This window comes from Lynx canadensis, chromosome D1 (genome assembly GCF_007474595.2).
Source record: "Lynx canadensis isolate LIC74 chromosome D1, mLynCan4.pri.v2, whole genome shotgun sequence".
Classification (NCBI taxonomy): domain Eukaryota; kingdom Metazoa; phylum Chordata; class Mammalia; order Carnivora; family Felidae; genus Lynx; species Lynx canadensis.
Window position 1 is genome coordinate 55,874,144 of NC_044312.2, and position 25,291 is coordinate 55,899,434.

A 25,291-nucleotide genomic window follows, 5' to 3' on the forward strand; every position below is an offset into this window, starting at 1 on the left:
AAGAATCATTGGCTCAGTTGTGATCATGTACTACTCATATGGCAAGTCACCACTTGTTTATCAAATTAAAATTTATTAGAAATGTTTGTTTGTCTTGCGGAACACTCACAGACCAAGTTACTCGCAATCCAAAGTTTTACTGTACCTAAAAAATGTGCACAAAGGAAATGAGAAGGAAATCAAATATTTAAATAAAAAAATCAATTAAACACAAAAGAAGGCTGTAATAGGGGAAATGAGGATTAAAAAGTATTAGACATGTAAAACAAATACCAAATGACATAAATAAATCTTCCTTATTACTAGTTACAAGAATGAAACTCTCCAATCAAAAAGCAGAGACTGTCAGGGCACCTGGGTGGCTCAGTTGATGAAGCATCCAATTTTGTCTCAGGTCATAATCTCATGATTTGTGAGTTTGAGCCCCATGTTGGGCTCTGTGCTGACAGCTCGGAGCCTGAAGCCTGCTTCTGATTCTGTATCTCCCTCTCTCTGCCCCTCCCCTGCTTGCGCTCTCTCTCTAAAAAATAATAAACATTAAAAAAAAAATCTAAAAAAAAGCAGAAACTGCCAGATTGGATTAAAAAAAAATCCAGTATGTTCTCCATAAGAGTTCATTTTAGATCCAAAGACATAGGTTGTAGGTTAAAGGACGGGAAAATATATTCCATGCAAATGGTAACCAAAAGAGAGCTGTGGTGACTGTACTAGTATCAGACAAAATAGTTTCAGTCAAAAACTGTTACAAGACACAAGGGACTATATACTGATAAAGGGGTTGATTCATCAAATAATAACAATTTTAAACATGCATGTACCAAACAAAATATAATGAGCCAGATAATAATAGGATTGAAGGGAGAAATGGCTCACAATAATAGGGACTTTTGGAGACTTCAGTACGCCACTTGCAATCATAGATAGAACATCCACAATGGAATGAAAATAGAAATCTGTAACAGAAGGAAAACTGGACATCTCACAAATGTGTGGAAATTAAACAACAAACTCTTAAACAACCAGTGATTGAAGAATCAATCATAAGAAAAACTAGAAAATACTGTGAGATGAGTCAAAAATAACACAAGATACCAAAATTTACGGGATGCAGCAAAAGCAGTGCTCAGAGGGAAATTTATAGATGTAAATGCCTACATTTTTAAAAAAGGAGAAAGATCTCAAATCAGTAACCTAACTTTACACCTTGAGGAACTAAAAAAAGGAAAACCACAAAAAAACAAAAACCCGAACCCTAGAGCTAGCAAAAGGAAGAAAATAATAAAGAATAGAATGGAGGGGCGCCTGTGTAGCTCAGTTAGTTCAGCATCCGACTTCAGCTCAGGTCATGATCTCACAGTCCATGCGTTCCAGCCCCGCGTCAGGCTCTGTGCTGACAGCTCAGAGCCTGGATCCTCCTTTGGATTCTGTGTCTCCCTCTCTCTCTGCCCCTCCCCTGCTCATGCTCTGTCTCTCTCTGTCTCAAAAATAAATAAAAACATTAAAAAAGAAAAAGAATAGAATGGAGATAAATGAAATAGAGAATAGAAAAACAATAGAGAGAATCAATGAAACCAAAAGTCAGTTCTTGGAAAAGATCATCAAACTAATAACCCTTTAGGTACCAACAAAGAAAAGAGAAAGACACAAATAACTAAAATTAGAAATGAAAATGGGGGACATTACTGCTGTCCTTGCAGAAATAAGAGAATTATAAGAATATTATGAACAATTGTAGACCCACAAATAAGATTACCTAAATGAAATGGACAAATTCCTAGAAACATACAAGTTACCTAAACTGACTTAAGAAGAAATAGAAAATCTCAACAGATCTGTAAAAAGAAAAGAGACTGAATCAATAATCAAAAACTTCTCAACAAAGAAAAGTCAAAGACTAAATGGCTTCACTGGTGAATTCTACAACATTTAAAGAATGAAGAGCAATCCTCCTCAAACTCTTCCAAAAAATAAGAGGGAACACTTTTTAACTCATTTTGTAATGCATTACCCTAATGCCAAAGCCAGCTAAAGACATCCTAAGAAAATTACAGACCAATATCCTTCATGAATATAGACACAAGAATCCTTAACAAAATACTAGCAAATTGAATCCAATAGCACATTAAAAGGATTATATACCATAACCAAGTGGGAATTATAACAGGAATGTAAGAGTGGTTCAACATAAGAAAGTCAATCAATTTACACATGTATAGAACAAAGGGGGAAAACCTACATAATCATCTCAATTGGTGCATAAAAAGCATTTCACAAAATCCAACACTTTCATAATAAAAACATTCAGAAAAGTAGGAATAGCTTCCAGTTCTCTTATCTGACCTTAGATCCTACTACTACTCCCTACCTGCCTCCCCCTTCACTCTGACCCTATCTCACTATTCTCTTCACTGTTCTTTGAATATGCCAGGCACAGATCTCAGGGCCTTTGTACTTGCTGTCCCTTCCACTTTGAACACTTTCTGTAGACATCAGTCTGGCTGACTCCCTCACTTCCTGCAGTTTTTTTTCCAATTCACCTTCTCAGTGAGAACTAGAACTTCATATTCTCCTTCCCCACTGGTTTTTAGTCTTAATTATCACTAAGATACCATTTATTTTTAATTTGTATTCATTGTCCACTTAGAATGTATGCTTCATATCACAGGTTGTTTTATTTTTCCATTATTTTGTTCACTGCTATATCCCTCGTAGCTAGAACAGTGCCTGGGTCAAAATAGCTGCTTAATATTTATCCAATGACTTAATTAATTAATCCACATATAGTGGAGGTCAAAGCAAGAGCATAAATTATAGACCCTGGTGAACTCTACCATGCAAGGAGATAGCAGTTGATTCTGTGGAGAACCAAATAGGATGCTACTGTCTTGAATATGAGAGTGAATCTTACCAAGATTATCAACAATCTCACTAAACTCTGGCAAATTTGAATACGAAGCCTTGATGTTCAAGGGCATAAGAGAAAAAAACAGAAATCTCAGCACGTCTTACTTTAGGCTGAAAGAATTTAGACTCCTCAGAATACTGCATTTCAAGGATACTCTCTCTTGAGAGGCGCATTGTGAGAAACTACAAAGAATTCACAGTAGATAATTAATGTTAAGTAAACATGTTTGTACCCAAATGCTAGAGGAATGCAGCAGTGAGGTGGGATGAGTTTCTCTTGAACAGATCTGAGCAGTCCTGATGAAGGAGGTGGTTTTCAAACTGGGCTTTGAGGAATGAATAAGCTTTCTAAATGCAGAGCATAAACTGTGTGCGTGGTGGGGGAGACATGCAGTAGGTCAGGGCAGTGAAATGGGTTATAAATCTAGAAATGTAGGTTGAAGCTTTGGCTAAGACCCTTGAATGCGATTCATACCACAGTATTAGGGAAGCAGTGAAGATGTTTGAGAAAAGGACATAAGGAGAGGAGATTGGCATCAAAAAAGGAAATGTTAAACACATTTTTCTGTTCTAATGGGCCAACATACCTCCAATATTTTGGAAATGTATTAATTCATGTACATTCAGGGCCAGTGGCTTAAAACTTTTCAATGACTTCTCATTGTTCTAAGAATAAAACCTCAGGCGCGTCTGGGTGGTCAGTAGGTTAAGCGTGCGACTTCGGCCCAGGTCATGATCTCACAGTTGGGAGTTGGAGCCCCATGTCGGGCTCTGTGCTGACAGCTCAGAGCCTGGAGCCTGCTTCGGATTCTGTGTCTCCCTCTCTCTCTCTGCCCCTCCCCTGCTCATGATCTGTCTCTCAAAAATGAACTAAAACGTTTGAAAAAAAACTAAAAAATATATATTTAAGAATAAAACCTCAAACACTGATCACAAGGTGGAAGATCCACATCTAGTTCAGTCTCTACTTTCTGCTCCCACCGTGCTTGCTGCCTCCTCTGGCTGTGTTGCTACCACACTGGCCTACTCAAATCCCTCTTACCAAGTCCCTCCCTATCACAGGGCTTTCATACCTGCTGCCCTTCTGCCTGGACAGCTGTCCCCCTTCCTTTTTGCCTAGTTACATTCTCTTCCCATCCGAGCAAAAAATTCCTCTCTGAGCAAAACCTCCCTATGTATGTACGATCATGGCACTACTTATTTCTCCATCATAGCACTTAGCAATGAATATATTTAGTTGTAATCTTTGATTAATATATCTCTTACTAGGCTGAAGCTCCATGAGCATAGGGGCTTCTTTCCCTGGCTGACAGTTATATCCCCAGTGTCCGCACGTAGAAAGTACCCAGTAACTATTTGTTGGAAGGAAAAGAAAAAGGACACCAGAAAAACCCATGGGGGGGGGGGCGGGAGGAATTTGCTCATCTATTAGTCTTTTTAAAAGTGGGAATTAGATAGGGGCACCTGGGTGGTTCAGGCATTGGACTCTTGGTTTCAACTCAGGGCATGATCTCTTGGTTCATGAGTTTGAGCCCCACATTGGGCTCTGTGCTGACAATGTGGAGCCTGCTTGGGATTGTCTCTCTCTGACCCTCTCCTGCTGGCACTCGCTCTCTACCTCTTAAAATAAATAACCTTAAAAAAACTCTTTTTAAAAAGGTACGAATTAGATAACATAGCATTATAAATCATCTGTCTCGTGCTATCCAAAGCCTCTTAGAGCTTGCCCAATTCACATGGCTTGTCAGGATTCAAACCTAGGCTTATTTTTCTTGTTTTTTAAAAGTAAGCACCATGTTCCATTACAGTGTGTACATGTGAGCAAAGAAGAGGGAAGAAAGCAGAGCAAGACTTCACACAAGCACAAATCTGATCCTATGGCATTTCAATCCTTTTTTCAATATACAGGTAGGTCATCAAGCCTCACTTAAAAGCTTATAAACCTGTAAGCAGAGTCAGCAGACTGTTTTCGCACTCTTTTCTTGGAAAGGCCTTGCTTATATGGTGCTTTGTCACTCTACTTCCTGTTATCTGGGATTTGTGACACATAATTGAACTCAAAAAATAATCCTGTGTGTGAGCACCTGTGTGAAGGCACCTAAGATTGGCAAAGAGATCAGGTTATAGGCCAATGCCAAGCTCCCCCATCTTTCCAAAGGCCAATCCTGTGTTTGGTGGCAAAAACATACTCCTGTAGGGAAAATAGCAACTTGGGGATCAGCATGATACCTATTAGCATTTAATCTGTGAGTTTGGATGCTTCATTTGTCTCTGAGCCCTCAGTTGCCTATGTATGTAGAGGGAATGATATAAATACTAGACTTAAAAAAATAGAGCCCCTAACTCTGTGCCCGGCATTTTTACAGGCACTATTTCATCCAGTCTTCACAATGATCCCATGGGGGTCAGAAACACTCACTTTGTATCATGGGGAATGGTAAAGTTCATACGATCCATTAACAGAGGAGCCTGGGTCCCAAATCCAGACCACTTAGCCACTACTTCCTTGTACTATGTCTCTTATTCTAGCAGGCCATTGAGAGAGCCTCAGAAAGAAATGTATTTAAAAGAACATGATAAAATTCTATGCAGTTTTAAGAGTTAAGCACTTCGTTACATTAGAGATGAAGAAGTAAAACCTGATTAAGATTTTAAGGGTGATGAATTAATTACCAGAGAACAGGTTACTTTTCTCTCAAGAGTGGTATTCTTTCCTATATTTGAAAAGTTTTCAATTTAAATAATAAAATAGAAAAGAATTCCATTTAAAAATGGGCAAAGGACATTTCTCCAAAGATCTATGAATGGCCAATGAGCACATGAAAAGATTATCATCAGAATTTCATCAGTGAAATGTAAATCAGAACCACAAGGAGGTACCACTAGGTAGTTTATAATTAAAAAAACAAAAAACAAATAATAGCAAGCATTGAGGAGGATGTAGAGAAATTGGGACTCTCCTATATTGCTGTAAAATTGCAATCCCTGTAGAAAAAAGTTTGGTAGTTTCTCAAATCATTAAACATAGTGACTGTAGGCCCCAGCAATTACACTCCTAGATACATATCAAAGAGAACTGAAAACAGATGTAAAAACCATACACAAACGCTCACAGGGGTACTATTCATAATAGTCAAAAAGTAGGAACAACCCATATGTCCATCAACTAATGAATGGATAAATAAAATGTAGCCTCTCCATGCAATGAAATATTACTGAGCCATAAAAAGGAATGGAGGACTGAAACATGTTACAACCTTGAAAATACTATGTTAAGTGAAAGAAGCCAGTAACAGAAGACCACATATTATAGGATTCTATTTATATGAAATGTCCAGAAGAGGCGAATGAATCCATAAAGACAGAATGAATCCATAAAGAATGTAGTTTAGTGGTTGCCTAGGGCTAAGGTGGTGGGGTGGATTTCCGGGGTAATAGCTAAGAGCACAGGGTTCTTCAGGGTTATGCAAATGTTCTATACTTGGCTGTAGTGATGGCTGCCCAACTACAGTGAAAACCACCGAACTGCACACTTTAAATGGGTGAATTGTATGGCGTGTGAATTGACTCCAATAAAGTGGGTTTTTAAGTTCTCTAAGTTCACCACAAACTGCATCTGCAATACAAAGCATCTATCAAAGTTTGCTTTAAACCAGATGGGTTTTTCTTATCACTGCCTGTAAGAGTTGTTAGGATCCTAATAATTTTGTAGCATTTGCAGCATAATCTCTGATATCCTTCACAAGGATTGACTTAAAATTACATTTAATTTGTGGACTTAAACATAGGTAATACCAATAGATAGAATGCTGAGACTTTCAGGAAAAGGATACCTGGAGATCCAAATATGGCATCACCACGCATCCACTTAATCAAGAAACCCAAGAGTGGCTCGTGTTTCCTCCTGCCTTTGGCCCTTGCACCCATTCCATCAGCAGGAAGCTCTGTTTGTAAACTCCATAAGGGTAGGATTTTCTGTTTATTTAGTATGGGATCCCTGGTGCTTAGAACAGCACCTGACACACAGTAGATGCTTAATTAATATTTGCTGAATAAACAGAAGAATTCATGCTCTCCTTTAAACTAATCCCTTTTAAAGAAAAAAAAGTTAAACCCCTCACTTGATAATTTGTGGGGTTTTGTTTTTTTTTTTTAAGTATAGACTGTGGACGTTTTGTCTGCTATGCCAGTTGCTGAAACATATTAAGGCTAAATTCTCAAAGGGACACAGGTATGCTATGCTGCCAGAATATGTAGAAGTAGAACATAATAACTTTATTCAAGTTTGCGCCTGTTACCTGATCCATGAATATTTAAAAGATATTTTATTTTATAAAAACTTACATCTGTAAGTAATGGACTGACCATAACAGAGGGCTTAACCTTGAATACATGGATAGGCTTAGGGGCTCATGAACCCCTAAAATTGTATGCAAAATCTAACATGTATGTTGGCATGTGTATCTTTTTGGTGAGAGTTCATAGTGTAATCATATTTTCAAAGAAGCCTATGACTGGAGAGGTTAAAAAAATTACTTAACTAGAAACAATCACAAGTCTTTTAAACATGAATTTGTACAAGAAAATAAAATCCAACAGCTCCATCTATGGGTAAGTCGTTACCTCTTAGGAGAAATAATGACAACTACCAGAGATCAGTGCATCTTATGAATGCTTGTGTTTAAATCTTCAGTGTCACTCTAGTGGGAATTTATTAACTACAGTATCACAGTTTTTTTTCCTAGATATAGATGCAAAAATTAGGAGACTGTTGATGAATTCTACTTACAGTACTTCAGCACCAAAAAATTGGGCAGTTATGCTGATATATGTATGTACAGTTCAACATTTGTCAGTCTTAAAATGCTTATTTATAGTGAAATCTATATAAAACCGTTAAAAACTTCTCTATTTACATTTTTTTAAAAACAAAAAGAATTGCTTCCTTTGCCACAACTTGTCAAAACTGTTACCCTCCCCACCCTCTTACCCCTTGCTCTACTTGTGACAGACAGTGATCACAAGACCCAAACATATTGCTTAAACAAACTGTGTCCTAAAAGGCAGAATGCTTAAAAACATTACATTTAGAACTGTAAATGAATTTTTATACATTTCAAAGGGGGTTAAACGAAACTATGTAAAAGTTATTTTCAAAGTCTCAGTCCAACATGAATGTGCAATTTCAATGTTAAGATAGCATCATATGAATAATTTCTCCTGAACATAACTGAACAAAAGCTTCCTTTGGGCCAGAAAATGTTTCTTTTCCTCTCCTTCACAATGAAACATTTTCTCTTAACTTCTCTTTAAGTTTTCTTAAAGGTGCCGGGCAGAGTGGGAGGTGGAAAGGGCAGGCAATCCTGGTTTACAGGAAATTTGTCAGAAAGAATACGGCCTGCTTTGAAATGTTTACATTTAAATAAATAGAAGGCAAGTGTGCTGCCTTGAGCACAAAGGAACAACGACACAATAAATTAGCATACAATTGGTGAGAATGTACAAGCCATCCAAAAAGCACTTTCCCACTGGTTAGGGATCTGATTTCCACCATCTAAACAAGGATTCTTTAATGCCAGTATTTTTCTAGTTATTTTATAAACTATAAACTGAGCAAATGTAAAATGTTAATCAATTCAACACTTCCAGGGATTTGCAAAAACATACAAGATTTTTTTAAAAACCTGTTCCTGACACACCGTTTCAAAATATGAACTATTCACATTCTCCTTTTCTGATGGTGTTTTGCTCAGTAGAAACCAGTTGAGGAACATTCACAGGAAAAGTCTCTTTCCACTGCACGACAAACTTTTCCATCAGCCGTGGTCTGACAGAGAAATATCAGGTCTTACACGTCACTGTAGATGTGCATCTTTCCTTTTTTTTTTTTCTTTCCTTTTTTTTTTAAAAGTACATTCCCCTGTGAATTTTATCTTGTTTTAAAACGCTGCTCCTGCAGCAGTTTTGTTGAAACACTGCTATTTTGGGGTCCACAGCCTAAGCATGGGCAAAGTGCTCTCTTTAGACATCAAAAATCAAGGGCTTCCCTGGACACTTGGTAACCAAGTAGGTTTTAAAGTGCACTCCTGTGTCCAAAACACTTAGGACCGTTCAGCAGAACTCTGAGAGGGGCTGGGCTCGGTTCCATCTTCTGTGCTACTGTCTATGTCTTGCTCCATTGCCGTCTCATCGTCATCCAACTGCTGGCTAGTGAAGTTGTTGAGCTCAAGAAGCCCACTGGGCTCTACAACCACGTTGGAACTAGAGTGACAAGGAATAGCATACTGGGGAATGGCCTGGAAGAGAAGACAGGAGAGAGGCTTTACGGTAAGAAAAAGAATCAGAAGGATGTCCCCAACATCACTAAGGAAGGATAAGAGGAAACTGACATTTACTGGACAACTACTTCACATCAGGCGCTGTGCTGGGTGCTCTCACATATAATATTCTACTAAATCCCCTCAAGAACACTATAAGGAAAATAGGATTCCCATTTACAAATGAGGAAACTAAGAGGGTAAGTGACTTAATTGAGGTCACACAGTTGGTCAAGGTTAAAGTGCCAGGATTCAAATCCAAGTTTTGTACAATTTAAAGTGATCTTTCGGGGCGCCTGGGTGGCTCAGTCGGTTAAGTGTCTGACTTCGGCTCAGGTCATGACCTCGCGGTCCGTGGGTTCAAGCCCCGCGTCGGGCTCTGTGCTGACAGCTCAGAGCCTGGAGCCTGTTCGGATTCTGTGTCTCCCTCTTTCTCTGACCCTCCCCTGTTCATGCTCTCTCTCTCTCTCTGTCTCAAAAATAAATAAATGTTAAAAAAAAAATTTTTTTTTAAAGTGATCTTTCCACTTCTTGATGGCACCACTTCTAGTAAAGGAGGCTGAAGTCTGTGCCTAATTCAAGAGACAGACATTAAAGGACATTTTCACTCGACCATTAAGCAAATTTTAAATGTAAATGTAGTCAGATTTCACTCATTACTATCTGCAAGATGAAGAATTAATTTGCTGACACCACAAAAAAATTTTAAAACCTTCGGTAACCCTCTACTAGTTCAAAAGGAAGTTATTTATCTGGGTCACATAGTAATACTTTCTTGAAAATGAGAGAGGACAATACTGTCTTTTAAACAATAAAAACACCAGTAGACAAACACATATTATGGCCATATTGCCTTGTTAGGTTCTTCTTTCTCAACTTTATTACCTTTTTAAAAGGTCTACCTGTTTATATCATACCCCTGCTTAAAGTTCTACAATCGTTTCCTGTCGTACTTGCTATATGACAAACTTCTGATATGCAATATGCAAACTTCTGATCGTGGCTCCAGGCATATGCCAAACTCACTTGGACCCTGGGCCTTCCCACTAGCTCTTCCCCTCTTCCTGGAGTACCTTTTTAAAAGGTCTACCTGTTTATATCATACCCCTGCTTAAAGTTCTACAACTAGTACTTCCCCTTCCCACTAGTACTTCCCCTTCCCACTAGTACTTCCCCTCTTCCTGGAGTACCTTTTTAAAAGGTCTACCTGTTTATATCATACCCCTGCTTAAAGTTCTACAATCGTTTCCTGTCGTACTTGCTATACGACAAACTTCTGATATGCTATATGCAAACTTCTGATCGTGGCTCCAGGCATATGCCAAACTCACTTGGACCCTGGGCCTTCCCACTAGCTCTTCCCCTCTTCCTGGAGTACTTTTCTTCCAAGTCTCTCCATGGCTGGTTCCATCTTCTCATCTGCATCTTAGCTCCAATGCTTAGGGTAAAAGGCTTTGAGAAGCCTTCCTTCTATGACCATGCAACCAGATCACTGGGTAGGTCCCACCCCACCTCTATTATATTGTTAATTTTTCTTCATTGCATTTACTGTGTTTGTTAATCTTTCTTCTCGCTTTTAGAATGTAAACTCCATGAGAATATGTATCAGAGCACATATCTTGACTATCTTTTTCCATTGTTAGATGCCCAGAGCTCTAAACAGGGCTGTCATGCATTAGATGCTCAATAAACATTTGCTAAATGAATAACCTATCTTTAACATTAAAAGTCCCAGAGCAAAATTGAATATCATCATTTTAAAAATATACCTGACCAAAACAATCTTCTTTTGAGGGGGGATGTAAATTTAATTTTAACATTGTCAAGAAAATATTGCAAGATGTCAAGGCACTGAATCTAGGATAGTGGAGTTTTGTGTTATTTGTTTTTCCTCACTCTGTCCCATATAGCTGATCCTTGTGTTCAAGTCCCAGGGGGGTCAGGAAACCTGGATTTTAGTTCAGCTTTGGTTCAGACTTGCTGTGGACCTCTGAATAAGTCACTTCACCTCACTGAGTTTTAGTTTAACCTCGTGTAAAAGGAGATAGAGAAGATACACTCTGAAGATCCTCAAGATTCTAAAATTCTATTAATTCCACACATTCAGACTCCTTCAGAACAGAAAACATATTCATCTTATTTATTCCTCTAGTCTCTGCACCTAGCACAGTGCCTAGAACACAGAGGTTAAATAATACATGTGGCATGAATGAATGAATGAATGAACAAATGAATGAAATACAGATTACATGTCTACAAAGAACAATGCTTTTCACTCAAAGCACTTATTATTAAACATGTTGAATTTTCATAAAACATTTTTCAAGGGATCAAAGCACTTCTGCAGACTTCTTTCATTCATCCCCATACTATTTTACCGAAACAGTAAAATCAATACTTCAGGTCAAAGCTAAGTATAATTAGTAAGATCTGAAAATATTCTAACAATATATTAATGATGATTATAGTAACAGGAGCTATCTTTACGGAGTATTCCTCTATAGCAGACACTTAACAAGCTGCATTATATACATTTTCCCACTTGATCCTCAAAACAACCTTGTGAGGTAATTGATATTGTTTCCATTTCATAGGCAGTGAATTGAAATACAGAGCTTAACTCCAAACCACAATGCTGGTAAGGGGGAGCATAGGTGAGATTCAAATCCAGGTATTTTTGACTCCAAAAGCTTGATTCTTAACCACTATACCACTGTCCCCTTCTCTCTGACATAGCTACCTAGCACATGGTATATGCTAAAAGTTAGTTGGCATATTCTGTAGAGAGCCTACTCATTAGGTACCATCCTTGATACATGAAGTATATTTTTAGCCGTGTTCATAAAGTGCAGAAAATCATTTCCAAATAAGCAATCCCAAATAATTTCCGATTTAGTGAGTATTCCAATTTAACCCCTCAGGAGCCACAGAAAATTTTAGCAGAAATAGCAATAAATAACTACCACGTATGGGGCAATCACTAAGAGCCAGGTACTGTGCTAGGCGCTTCATCTCACTTTGGTGTAATCCTTCCATCAGTGATGTAGAATAGGCATTCCTTATTTCCGTTTTACTGATGAGGAAACTGAGGCACAGCAGGGTTAAGCAGCCCTGCCCAAAGTTAAACAGTGAGTGGGGAAGCTAGGAACTCCCTCCTTTTCCACCACACTCTAACTTCTTCAGGGGAAAAAAACCCAACAAATCCTTTGTCAAGAATTCCTTAAGGTGTGCCTGGGTGGCTCAGCGAGTGAAGTGTCTGACTCTTGATTTCAGCCCAGGTCATGATCTCATGGTTCTTGAGATGCAGCCCCGAGTCAGGCTCCACGCTGACAGCATAGAGCCTGCTTGGGATTCTGTCTCTCCCTTTCTTTCTGCCCCTCCCCACCCCCTCAAAATAAACAAATAAATAAATAAATAAAAAGAATTACTTAATTCACTAACAACTATTTTTACAGGAGGAACAAATCATTTAATAATTCAACGACCAGTTCTTTTTGCCTTTAAGCATTTCCCCCCTATATTTATATCATATTTGGATGAATATTGGTCGGTTTGCATTCTCTCATAGCCTGGCATCACGGCAAAGGGAAAGTTTGCCACAGAAACTTCCAAGTCACACAACAGTGAATTTATGGCAAGAAAACAACCCGATACCCTAACAAAGAGAAAAGGAAGTAAAACACAACTTCCAAGGGCTAGTCTGGACTCAATAATTCTTCAGTCTTGATCTATTATGCGTGATGACAGATGAGTTTTAGAATGAAGGGAATGTGAGGCATAGGAAGACCTATTGCCAATGCATAATCCATTACATTCACTTACCAAGGCAGGACAGTAACCATAACAAGATTTCTCAATAACAATGATTGAAATAAAAAAGCAAAACTTTATGGCTAATCCCAACTTAAATATAAAATTAAATCATATAGAAACATTTTCTTACAACATGTTTCTCCAGATACTGCAGTTAATTAAAGTTTTATTGTCCTGAAAACCATAAATCTGAATCAAGATAAAGAAGTGTGTTTTTCAAAGAAAAGGATCCCTAAAATTAACTTGAGATAAAATACAATCCAGTTATATCTCAGGAGTTTTTGAGCAAAGACCGGGGAGCCCAAAGTTTGACCCCATCAAGTTGCTGATTTTCTGGGCTGACTTTACTGAGTTAACACTGGCAAGTATGTTTTGAATCTATAATAACCAAGCTGACATATGGGCTTAGGGCTCTTGATTGTCTCTAAGGTGTGCCATGATAATATCCACCAGTTTTCTAGGATTCTCTACCAGAAAATACAAATTTTTATATTTGTAATAGGTATTAAACCAAATTTGTCAAATGCCATCTCAAAAATAATCACTTTGTCTTTTGCCATCTTGGCTTGACTCTTCCTGTGACATTCCCAAACATGCCAAACCCACAACCCCCAAGATGCCCAATGTTTCTCATGTTCCTTCCAATTCTTACCTGGATGATAATTTCTGCTGGGCTCTCTTCAGCTTTCTTTTGGCCTACATTCTGAATACGCATGAACTGGCCTGTTGTAGGCACTCCCGGTGCATCGATTTTCCTTGTCGTTAAGGGAGGGCCAACAGCAGATGGACTTGAACAGGACTCTCTACATTTCTGTTGCTGGGGAGTGGAATTCGCCATCCCTGCCACCACCACGTGGGTGGAGGGTAATGATCCTGCTTCACCAGTGAGCATACTAGTGGCAAGAGCCTTCTTTGGGGGATCCACTACCATATGCTCTACATTTGTATCAATCTGAGCTTCCATCAAAGACATTTTCAAAATGTCTGACACAGCTGTCTTCTCAGAAGCCTGAATGGGAGATATGCTTGTAACTGGTGATGTCAGCTTAGGCACAGAACTGCCACCAGTTATCTTTGTAACTGTGGGAGGCTGGCGCCCCTCAAAAGTTATCTTTGTAACAGAGGATCCTTGGGTTATAATTGGCTGCTCCACCTGAAAACAAATTGGGGTTGTGTGTGTTACAGCTACATCTCTTTGAGAAAACCTATCAAACACCCCAGATAATATGGCAAAAGAAACATTCGTGCGGTATACTAGGAGGACATTTTGAAGCTTGGTGTTTTAATACAAGGGCTGGATGGGAAAGTATCTGGTTATTTTTAAGAAACCTAGGGAAAGAGAAGGGGTTGAAAGAACCTCTGTCAAGCCAGCCAAGGTTCATAACATAAAGGAAAAAAAGTCGCAGCAGCCTTGCTTCCCTTTGGGATTTATATCCCCATACAGTACACCTTCAACCCATTCTCAAATTATTTGTATCATCTTCAGCTTTTAAAAATAAAAAGCAGGGTTTTTCAATTTTTTTTGCTTCAAATACATCTTACAAATATATTCTCTATATATGTATTTATAATATATACACACATATATACATTACTCTAAAGCCACTGGTTTTCCCTAATATAATTTTTCTTTCGAATATCCAGATAATTCCTCTGCAATCTAGAAGATAAATCTAGAAGATAAATTTATTCACTAGAGAGTGATGATGTAAACTGCAAAGGAAGATGTTCAATGAAGCTCCTTAAAAGACTGCGTTGTTTACTTAGCATTACTACCATAGATAAAAGAGTTTACAAGCATAGGAAAAAAAATTTTGTACCTAAAAAATAACAAATAATTTAGGGATCTCGCTTCTACGTGCTGCTGATCAATGCTGAAGTGATTTCATTTAAAAACTGCCTAGAAAATCAAGTTCTAAGTGCTACACTTTATTTGTCCTTCCTATGTTAATGCGTGCATTTCTTCCCTAATGTCAACCTTCTGATGGGGTAAAGTAATACCAGCATAAATGAGGCTTTTGAGTTTCCTCTTGCCAGGAGAAAGCACTGCTAATCACGATAGGATCGTAATGTTCTCATTTTTTCCATCAACAGAGAAGCTTAACTTTGCATGCTACCAATATTCCGTTACCTGGCTTGCCGGCTGTTTCTCTGATGAGGCTGGGAGCGGCATTTGGCTCTGGGGGGTTTGGGGTTGCACGTAGATTTTTGGTTGGTTCGGAGCCTGCTGCAGTTTAGGGAGCTGCTGCGTGGTTTTCACTGCAAGCACCTGTACTACAGTTTGCGGGGGCTGTGCCATTAAGGTAGGAAGCTGCCTGTCTTTGGCCACCATGGGATGCTGTGTGTGCTGTACATCTGGCTTGGGCTGTGCTTGTTCTTGCTGGAGAGGGGTGAGTTTCTGATGCCTGATGGAAAGCTGGGGCATTTGCGGGAGTTTGTGCTGGAGCTGGTCTGCCTGCAGGTGGATGGTCTGCTTCTGTTTAGTCTGGAAGCACTGCAGAGTTTTCACTTGCAGCTGAGTCTGTTCCAGCTGGGGCTGGCTAAGTTTCTGCTGCTTAGCTGACTGTGACTGAGTCAGGGCAGATCGGTAAAACAGACCTGTCTGAGGGTCTAAAGTGTCCATCTCTTCAACCTCGCCCTCCTCAGTTCCAAGTTCCTCGCTGTGTTTGGTAAAAGCAGTGTGACTGCTTAATGCCTGAGTAAAAAAGGCACAAAGTAAGAATAAAGTAAAGGCACCTACATTGCTACATTTTCCTCAAACTGGAAAAGACTTGGTTATGAGATTCATTCAAAAATTTTCAGAAGAAAGAGCTTAAAAAGACCATGAAACCTCAAGTTTTCTAAATCTAAAGGGGGCTTTAAATTGAGACTCTTGTAATTTCAACTCTTAGAAATTAAGTACTGCAACAACTGGTCTACTCTTTTCTATAAGAAAAGTGGACCCAGAATTTATAGGTAAGAGGAATAAGGTTACCCTGCAAGCACAGCCCAACACAGAAAAAGAACAGGCTCCCTGACTCAGGACACAGCTGTCTAGCCTGGTCATCAGAGATACTGAGCCACCCAAAGAAAGAACACAGCCACCCAGGTATGAGGGGTCCAGAGAAAAGTCAAAGTTCAGAGAAGCCCACTTTGGCCATGCTGTCCAGTAAGTCAGAGTCGCTGTCTGAGGGACATGCCCGTCCAGGTCCCCACAGAGGGCCTCTCTGGTCAGAGTGAAAACGGTTCATCAGGCTTCACCAAACCCGTGTGAACCACCCTCTGTACTAGTCCTCCTCGCCCCTTTGGTCATATTCCGGGCCCAGCAGGCAACAGTTTCCCAGAGGCTCGGCTGCCAGGAGGGAAGGAGACTGGGGAGGGACAAGAGCACTCCTGTCAGCGGCAAAGGAGACTCTCCCGTGTCAGTTTTAACAGTGAGGGGAGGAGGTATTGATCTTGAGCGACATGGTGAGGGCCAGTCTGTTTGACCTCTCTGGGTGCCTTGAAAAAGGTCAATGTCAGGACTGGCCAGGTGAGGGCTAGACTCCAGGCTGAGATCTGGTACCCACTTAAACCTCTGGCCACCTGGCTTCCCTCAGTGACACAAAATCCACCCCAACCTCATCCTTCCCACTTCCTTGTCACGTTATTCCTTCATTCTAAACTTTAAAACTTTTTGAGGTTCCACTGAAACCCTCCCTTATCTCAGAACGACCTTGCACATACAGGTTTTTAATTCAACAATTTCTTTATTGCCTTTCAGGTTAATTTGCTTACAATTAGGATCAACTGCTACCAGTCAAACTGATGGTGATTTATGTGACAACTAATGATACGTCACGCTTAAATCTGGTATCTATGATAATCACTTTGTATAGAGGCAGGATGCTTTGGGTTTAAATCCTAGCTCTGCCACCCAGAATAAGTTACTTATTTTTACTTAACTTCTATGAACAGAGTTTCCTCATTTGTAAGAGGGATAATATACCCACCTTACAGGATCACAGTGAGATTTAAACAAATGAATGTATTTAAAGCTCAAAGCACAGTAGCTGACATAAAATTAGCTTATCCCCATTACCCTTGGTACCAGACTTTCTGTTTTATATTAACTCTTTCTCCTTCCCATTGGGTCTCTTCCTCCTGTTTAATTGGTCACATATAATAAAAGTCAGATATTTATACCTACTTATTTGTAATGTTTCCCCATGAGAATTCATCATAAAAGCAAAAACCCAAGCAACAAACAGCTAAAGAAGCCAACTTCTATTTCATTTACAAAAATCTCACCTACGTGATAAATTCTTCTGTAACAATAAATATACAGAAACAGTGGCCACTTTTGAAGTCACAGATTCATCTAGAAAGTGCCACCCTTTTGAAATGTTCCAAGTTTGCAGAAGATCCAAGAATATTGTTTCTTAATTACTTTCCAGTGTTGAGACTCTCAATTCATTCCCTCTCCTCAGTCCTCACAGATGAAAGAACGACACAAATACTCTTCTTCAATTCAGTTATTTCCTTTCTTACAACAGATGAAACTAAACCTTATTTCAAAAAGGAGCAGTTATAGAAGGTAGGGAGAGAAAGAAGAGATACAACCTGCTGCATAATGTGGGTGATCGCTCCAGGGGAAGATGCCGGGATGGACTTCACCACCACCGAAGTCTGTGTTGCGGTCTGTGACTGAGCCACATGCTGGAGCAGGGTCCGCTGGGGCTGGGAGGGCTGTTGGGGCTGGGAGCGATGGCTGACTGAAAATAGAGGAGGTGATGATATTTCTCCAGAAATCACCACAGCATCTGTAACCAGTAGTCATTTTAAACAAATGTCTGTGAGATTGCGTCACAGAGAGAAAGTGTGGTACTGTGAACTAGGAGGCAGAAGACCAGAGTCTGCCCATCTATGAGCTGTGTGACTCTGAGAAAGTCACTTATCTTCTCTGAGACTCTGTGTTCTCATCTGTAAAATGGGAATAACAGAGCTATTATAAGGATGAGATGAGAAATGTGGAAGCACTTTGAAAACTGTCATCACAAAGGAGGAACAAACCCCTTAAAGTTACATCCTCCTGTGAGCCGCACTTACTTCCTCCAAGAACCTTCACCCCATTAAGGTAACAAAAACAATAATGAATTTCTGGAATCAAATCCCAGACTAGTATCTTTAAGGATACTAAGATAATACTTAAGTTACTAAGATGGTATTTTAATTTCTTGGTCCCAGTTCCAAATGCAATACAAAACCCAGAAACATTCGTTCTTTTACATGAAGTAGACACTGTCTTGCAGCCTTACAGTTCCTAAAGATATGAGAGGTCAAAATGATACTGCAGAAAGAACCGGACCAAGAGTCACACCTGGATTCTGTCCCACTCTGCCACCAACCAGCTATGCGAACTTGAAGAGGTCACTCAAATTCTATGAACCTCTAAAAAAACAAAACAAAATTCCATTAACCTCTAAAACCCAGAGGTTTTGCTTTTGTTTGTTTAATGGGACAATAAATTTTTTCTACCTAGAGGAGGATCAAATGAAGTAACAAGCTGAAATGTTAGGTATTAAAATATAAATTTAATTAAATTATTAAGTATTAAATTGTTAACTATCACAATATAAAGTTAACAAAAGAACAGAAAAATCACTCTTCTTTCATCTTCTCCAATTTAGCTCATCTGACATAAACGGGTGAGAATTCAGTAAGGAAAACAACCCCATTTCTTACTCTCTTACAAAAGTACAAAGGTCCTTCTCTGGTACATAGGGCAAGAGGGGTAAACTATACACTTATGTTTATATTGATAGACAGATGTAAAATGATACATCGACATTGGTGCCAATCTATCATCTTTTACCAGCCTCAACTTCAACTTTTTAAACAGTAAAACATTCACCACCTCTTAGTCTACAGAGCTTTAGAAATGCTTATGGTTACTGGGAAACAAACTTTCTGAAACAAGAACAGAGTACAATAAATCTGTAAAATTAGCTAAGGTTTTTGAGAATATAAAAATCCTCTCAATGACCCATGATTCCAGTGCTCATATATCTTGATCTGCAATTTCAAGTAGCTCCATATTCAAGTGGTTCCAGGTTTAGAAAAATCATAGTGGAATGTCCAAGGGTAAGATGATCACTACAGAAATCAATGTCAAAGTGCTACTTAGGTATTATGAGTACAGAACTAAAACTACCCAGTGAAATATAAATAAGCTTTATTTATTTTTTAACTCATTCTATCTATATTCTCAAACACAGTTTTTCTACTGTTGCTTATACACACGCCTACAAGTGATATAAGAGATTCTAGGCAGCATCACTGGTAAAAATGTAATGCAGTATCTTACTGCGTTTCACAGTATGCTTTATGTGTACATTTTAAATTATATGAGTTAACCAAATCTTCCGTATGTGCTCAACCAAACGGAAAAAAAGGGCGTCAGTGTTGACATTAAAACTACTGCTGAAATCATTTATAATGTGACTGAGTAGGAGAAAAACAAATCACATAATATTAAAATTGAACAAGCAAATTCATAAAGTTTTTTACTGATGGAAGCATCATCAGAAATGAATGACACTTGAAAGAATAATAAATAAAGATAATTTCTCATGGAATTATCAGATTATATGGAACATTTCTGCTGTCCATACTCATCTTCATAATTATGACATTAGAATCTTATTAAGAAATGAAATGGATTTAACAGACGATCAACTAAAATCATTTAAAAATAATCCTCACTCAAGATACTACAAATCTCTTCACAGTAATTCCCCAGCATGCAGAAACGTCAGAGAAGACTGATACCCACTCCCGGATAATACAAGAGGTCAGGGCTAGGGAGCTGGGTTCGAAGTCAAAGAAAATGCTTAATGTGGCTGAGGATATGATGGGGAGAAGATCATGGAAGGAGGTCACAGAGTGAACATTCAGAAAACAGCTGAACTGACCTTAATTGGGCCATAAAAACAGGATAAAACAGTCATTTATTTCTGTAAACAACTTTTATTTTTTCCAATGTCAAACTGCTCACTTCTGAGAAAGGATCCCACTCTCCTGCAAAAGGAAAGTCTCCTTTTCACTGAGCGGAGCTTACCTTTCCTCTACCAGATCAGAGTAGAGCGCATCCATTTAACTGGTCCCCCCCAAAACAACAATATTTTACCTTCAGTTATGCTACAAATGGATGCACACCACTTACCTAGAAGGGGAAAAGCAACCTCTGTCCCCTCATCAGTGCGTTCTGAAAAGGATAAGTAAGGGAAGAAATCATAGGTCTTTTCTTCTATTTACCATCTGATAATCTAGTCTATCCCCAGAAGTTAATACTGATTTCCCCAACATACTGCCCTCTGCTTTATTTAGCTTTTTGCTAAATATCTCTGAAGAAAGATGCTAGATGGCTTTCCATAGTCTTTAACTGGATTTTCCCTTTTGGCGATTTTAACCCGTTAGTCTTAAAAATATCTCCAAAAATGATACCATACAGTCCCTCTTCTGCTTTGGTATTTACATCCTTTAAGTATCTGTAACTTTATGTTCTCTTTTAATTACTGCTTAAGAAAACTCAAGACAGGCATTCTTTATATATTGCCTTGTAAGTCATTTCTCCTAACCCCTAATTATTCGCATTATTATTCTCTGAACTATTTCAAATCTCAAGGTAACGAAGTGTCCAAAACAGAAGGCAGTATTCCAGGTGTGGTCTCGCCAGAACACGAGAGAAAGAATCTATTATCCTTCCTGTTCCACTTTTCTATCTATGTCATCCAAAGCTCTCATTAGTGTTTTGCTGCCAGACCACATTTGAAACAAATGCCTAATTTGCCTTCCACCAGAACTCCTAAGTATTTACAGGGACTTAAAGTTTCCCACATTTTTTTTCTTTACATCAAAAAAGGTATTGGATTTTATACCTCCTTTCTCCCTTGACCCATCTCCCCTCCCCTCTCCCCTCCACCAAAACTAAAAAATTTAGATGCATCAAAATATTTATTCTTCTGTAAAAGGTATTTTATCCTCTCTCTACAACTGTCACCCTATATTCACAGACGTTATTTATGGCCAACTTGCAATTTTTTATTAGCTGCCAGTTTGTAACAACTGATTGGTTTTCTTCCCTAGTCATTAAAGACAGGGTTAAGTCCCAAGGACAATGAAAATTTGCTTTCAGAGCAAACTGGAAAAAGATCTAGAAATATAAAAGCTATATTCTCCCCCAAACAACCATCCCATCAAATCCAGAAAGGTAGCTCTCCTACCTTAATACTACTTTTTAAGAGGACACCTACCAGTAGTGATGTATTCAGCAACTAGTTCTGACTCTACCACAGCAATGGATGGACTCTCAGGAGAATGTCTCTTTTCCTGGGTCATCTGAATAGGCACTGCCATCTGACTCAAGTCAATAGTGGGTTGTCTTGGTTTAGATTCCAATTTTTCCTTTACTGCATAGAAAAGGCAGGGGAAAAGTTAACTTTTGTTACAAACAAGTATCAAAACCAGAGTTGTCCATGGGAATAACGAGCCAGACCTCTGGGGTGCCACGACTGGCAGTGACTAAGGAGACAGTGAATTGAAATGAAAAAAGCAGACTGCTCTATATGGTTGTATGGGCACAACTTATGCAACCATAACCAGCAGCCTAGCAAGAAGGACATATGCAATCAGACTAAAATTCCCCATTATGACTAGGCTAAAAAATCGGTTTCCCTTGTACACACTCCTTTTAGAACATTTCCTTTACCCTTCTTCAAGGTAGTTCCCGGTATTCTGGAGTTTACCAACCTGAAAACAAAGGGTGAATAGGCAGTATACAGCATGATTTGCTCTAGATCATACCTACCCAGAACAGACAATACAATGACTAGTTTAATTTGATCTATTAAAAATTTAAGATAATCCCCAAAGAAATGTTACCAAGTATTCAATGGCTCTTAAAGAACAAAAATCTTCAGTGTTAGGAAAAAATGATCTCTCTGTTCCTACAAAAATGTTTTATGGAGTGGTCTGGGATCAAGAATGGGCTCCATGGATAAATTTACGTTCTATCTTGTCATTTTTTCTATAAAATCTACTTACTTGGTTTTCACCCTCTGTGAGACATTAATGGAAATGGCTGAGTATGTCAAAAACAAGAAACTAAGGAAATGCCTAAGGCCAAAAGTAACACCAATAGAAAGATTAACCAAAGATACTAAGTGCTCATATTCTTTGGCTAGTGTTAAGGTGGATGTTACAACAAATAGTTAGTTACCAGTAATTAAGTCCACTGAGTGATCATTCAGATTATTCCCACAAAGCATATAAAGTGACAAAATCAAGATAATCATTTAAACAAAGAAAGCAAAACCAAACCAAAATAATACCACAGTCACCCCACAAGTAGAGAGGACACTGAATTAGGAATCAAAAGACATGGAGTCTCACTCTGCCACTAACCAACTGGGTAACTTCTCTGGATCTCAGTTTACTTATGCATAAAATGAAAGGCTTGGATGAGATTATTGCTAAGGTCCCTTAAATACTCTTAACAATCTTTGACTTATTGTAATAGAAAAGTCAGTAATAACTAACATGGGTTTTGCCTGGTTTATTGAAGATATTTAGTAACTAGAAATACTAGTGGGATCTTGTTAAATGAGGGCAGCTTTGCATGGAAGCTCAAGTGGTTAAATGATACAATGAAAATATAAAGATAAAACCAATTAGAATGCTAGCAAGGGCCATTAATGGTGTTTTATGACCACAAAATTGCCCCACCGATATCAAGGAGGATGGCAGGGGCCCTTCAATCTGCCTCCTACTCTTCTCAAATGGAACTGACATCTATGCTACATCTATCCTTGTGCTTAGAAATGATAGAAACTACTCCCTTCTGGTGAAAGAGGCAACAGGATTGCCCATTTCAAGCAGGAGACAGAAAAGAAAGGGCTCTGCCATTTTTTTCCTCCCTAACTAGTCTATCCTTTAGTACTCCTCTGCACATCTTATTGAACTGACAAGTAAACAGACTGCAGCAATGATTATAGACCAGTCCAGAGGGGGGAAATGTGCTCAAATAATAACAAAGAAAATATAACAGTGGTAGTATTTTAGCACAACCCATCTCTAGAGAAAACATGCTTCATTCAATTGAGCATGTGAATTCATACCTGTTGTCTGTTGGAGTTCTAATAGAGCTTTGATTGTTGAAGTAGCTGATTGTGATTCACTGGATACATCCTGATAAATTATGGTGGGGCTAGTCTCCATTGCAATCTCATGTTCTGACCAATCCTGACGCCGGGAAGCAATTACATGAACTACAGGCTGGGAATCTGTTTTATATTAGTTAAAAAAAAAAAACCCTATAAACAAAGTTTCTCTTAAAAAAAACAATTTGTTTTTTTTTTTTAATCTTTGTATTTATTGTAAACTTCATGCTTTATCTCCCCAAGAAGACTGTAAGCCCCCACAGGGCATATCTTTCATGTCTGTATTCACTTACTCATTCATTCATTCACTGATTCAACAAACTGGGCACCTATATGCAGGAGTCTATATTTGGCATTGAGGATATAAAGGAGCTTACAGAGTAATCAGAGGATGCTCAAGAAGCACACAATCTGGTTGGGGAGACAGACATGTAAAAAGACAAATTACAATTCAATGTGATAATTGCTATAATAAATAGGTGTGCATTTGTCTAAGTAGATGTATGTTTGTGTATAGTAAGAACAAAATGCTGTAGGAGTCTTTATTTTCCCCAATGCATCTGAAAATGTGTTTTGTATTACAACCTGAGCATCCAGTCAACATTACTTATTTTTGGATGGCTGAACTACTGAAAAGAAATCCTGTCCGCCAATAACAAGAATGGATAGATGATCTAGAAGCAGGATGATATAATAGCACACGTATAACATCAGAGTTCAAAGTCTTAGGTTACAGCCCCAGCTCTATCTATTATTTGCAAGTTGAGTCCTTGGGTTTTAGTGTCATTATTTCTAAGTTGGCAATGATAAAATTACCTATCTACCTCACAGGACTTCTGAGGATATAATGAAATAATATATGTAAAAGAGCTTCATAAACTATGAAGGACAACAGAAATGTTATTGTTGTTGTGTCCTAAAAGTTCTCAATTCTGAGATGTTGTGTTAGTTTCAAAATAAATTAAGGCCCTAATTCAAGGCTTATTATATTTATGCTAAAGGTAGGCAAGTAAATACTAAATGTGCATCAAACAAAGCAACAAATTATTGAGTTTTCCATCTGCAGAATAATCAGGTTGGACTAGACTATTATTAAGCTCCTAAACTCCTTTGTCCAGGACACCACACAGGACAAAAATTAGGGAGGACATAGAGGCACAATCCCCACCGCCAAGTTTAGATTACAATGGAGGAGACCTAAAACAAACATACATATAGCTTTGTATTCTTGGGAAAAATCAAATGACTAGGGCAAACAAGACAAATATATAGAAAGAAAAAGACTGCTTTGAATTGGATTAGTCAGTGAAAGCATCACAGAAGAATGAAAAAAATTCAAATAAACGAGAATAAATTCAACAGAAGTTCAACCTTCTTTGAACCTTATATTTTTGAAAACCACAAAGTTGTCCAAACAGATTGGGGAAGGCAAAATGACTCTTAAAAAGAAAAAAGCCTCCCCAAAGAAAACAAAGTCAATATACAATAGCACTGGAATTTTTAATTACCATTAACAAACTGTATTCTCTGCCCCTCAAACACTGAGTAGAATATATGCCACACTAGGGAGGTATACCCTCCCCCCAAATTCTAGAAGACTGAAGGACACTATCCTACAATGCCAAATGTCATGTGATGCACATAACAATTTTTCTTTACTCATTCTAAGTAGACAATAGAACTTACACCTAAAAGAACTAATTTTATTAGGGAATCATTCTTTTTATAAAACCTACGTTCTCAAATTTAAGAAATTCTCATGGCAATGTAAGTATTCCTTGGCTAGGTGAGAGAACCTACAGGCACAGAATGACTGCAACCCAATACTGTAACATTCACTGAAAATCCAAAAGAAAGCAAGGATTGCATCTGTAGAGAGATAAGGTAGAAATAGACTGAGAAAGGAAAACAAATTTCCACATGGGAGCACCTGTCAGAGACATCAGCGCACATAACATTATCCTGTGGGGAGGGACTGGGGAGATGGTTCACTCTTTCTGCCCACACCCAGAGAAGAGCCAACCATCACACAGTATCACTGCGGCAACTTCAACAGCTGAGACAAAGAATGAGTGTGTG

The 25,291-nt window shown here is 38.5% G+C and overlaps 1 protein-coding gene across 13 annotated transcripts in view; it reads right to left on the bottom strand.

The window, feature by feature from the left end:
- Window positions 1-5,597: 5,597 nt before the first annotated feature.
- The window catches only part of EMSY (EMSY transcriptional repressor, BRCA2 interacting), a 90,892-nt gene continuing 71,198 nt past the window's right edge, over window positions 5,598-25,291 (bottom strand). For 5 of the 13 annotated variants that reach the window (XM_030331506.1, XM_030331505.1, XM_030331507.1 and 2 more), the window contains 7 exons: window positions 23,171-23,335; window positions 21,308-21,463; window positions 20,218-20,259; window positions 17,616-17,815; window positions 15,166-15,729; window positions 13,687-14,187; window positions 5,598-9,200 (listed from right to left, as the gene is read on the bottom strand). In XM_030331506.1, the coding sequence (XP_030187366.1) occupies window positions 9,006-9,200; window positions 13,687-14,187; window positions 15,166-15,729; window positions 17,616-17,815; window positions 20,218-20,259; window positions 21,308-21,463; window positions 23,171-23,335 (1,823 nt within the window). In that variant the 3' untranslated portion in view covers window positions 5,598-9,005. The remainder of the gene's footprint in view (window positions 9,201-13,686; window positions 14,188-15,165; window positions 15,730-17,615; window positions 17,816-20,217; window positions 20,260-21,307; window positions 21,464-23,170; window positions 23,336-25,291) is intronic. The other 8 variants (XM_030331511.1, XM_030331509.1, XM_030331508.1 and 5 more) reach the window with 5 other exon arrangements.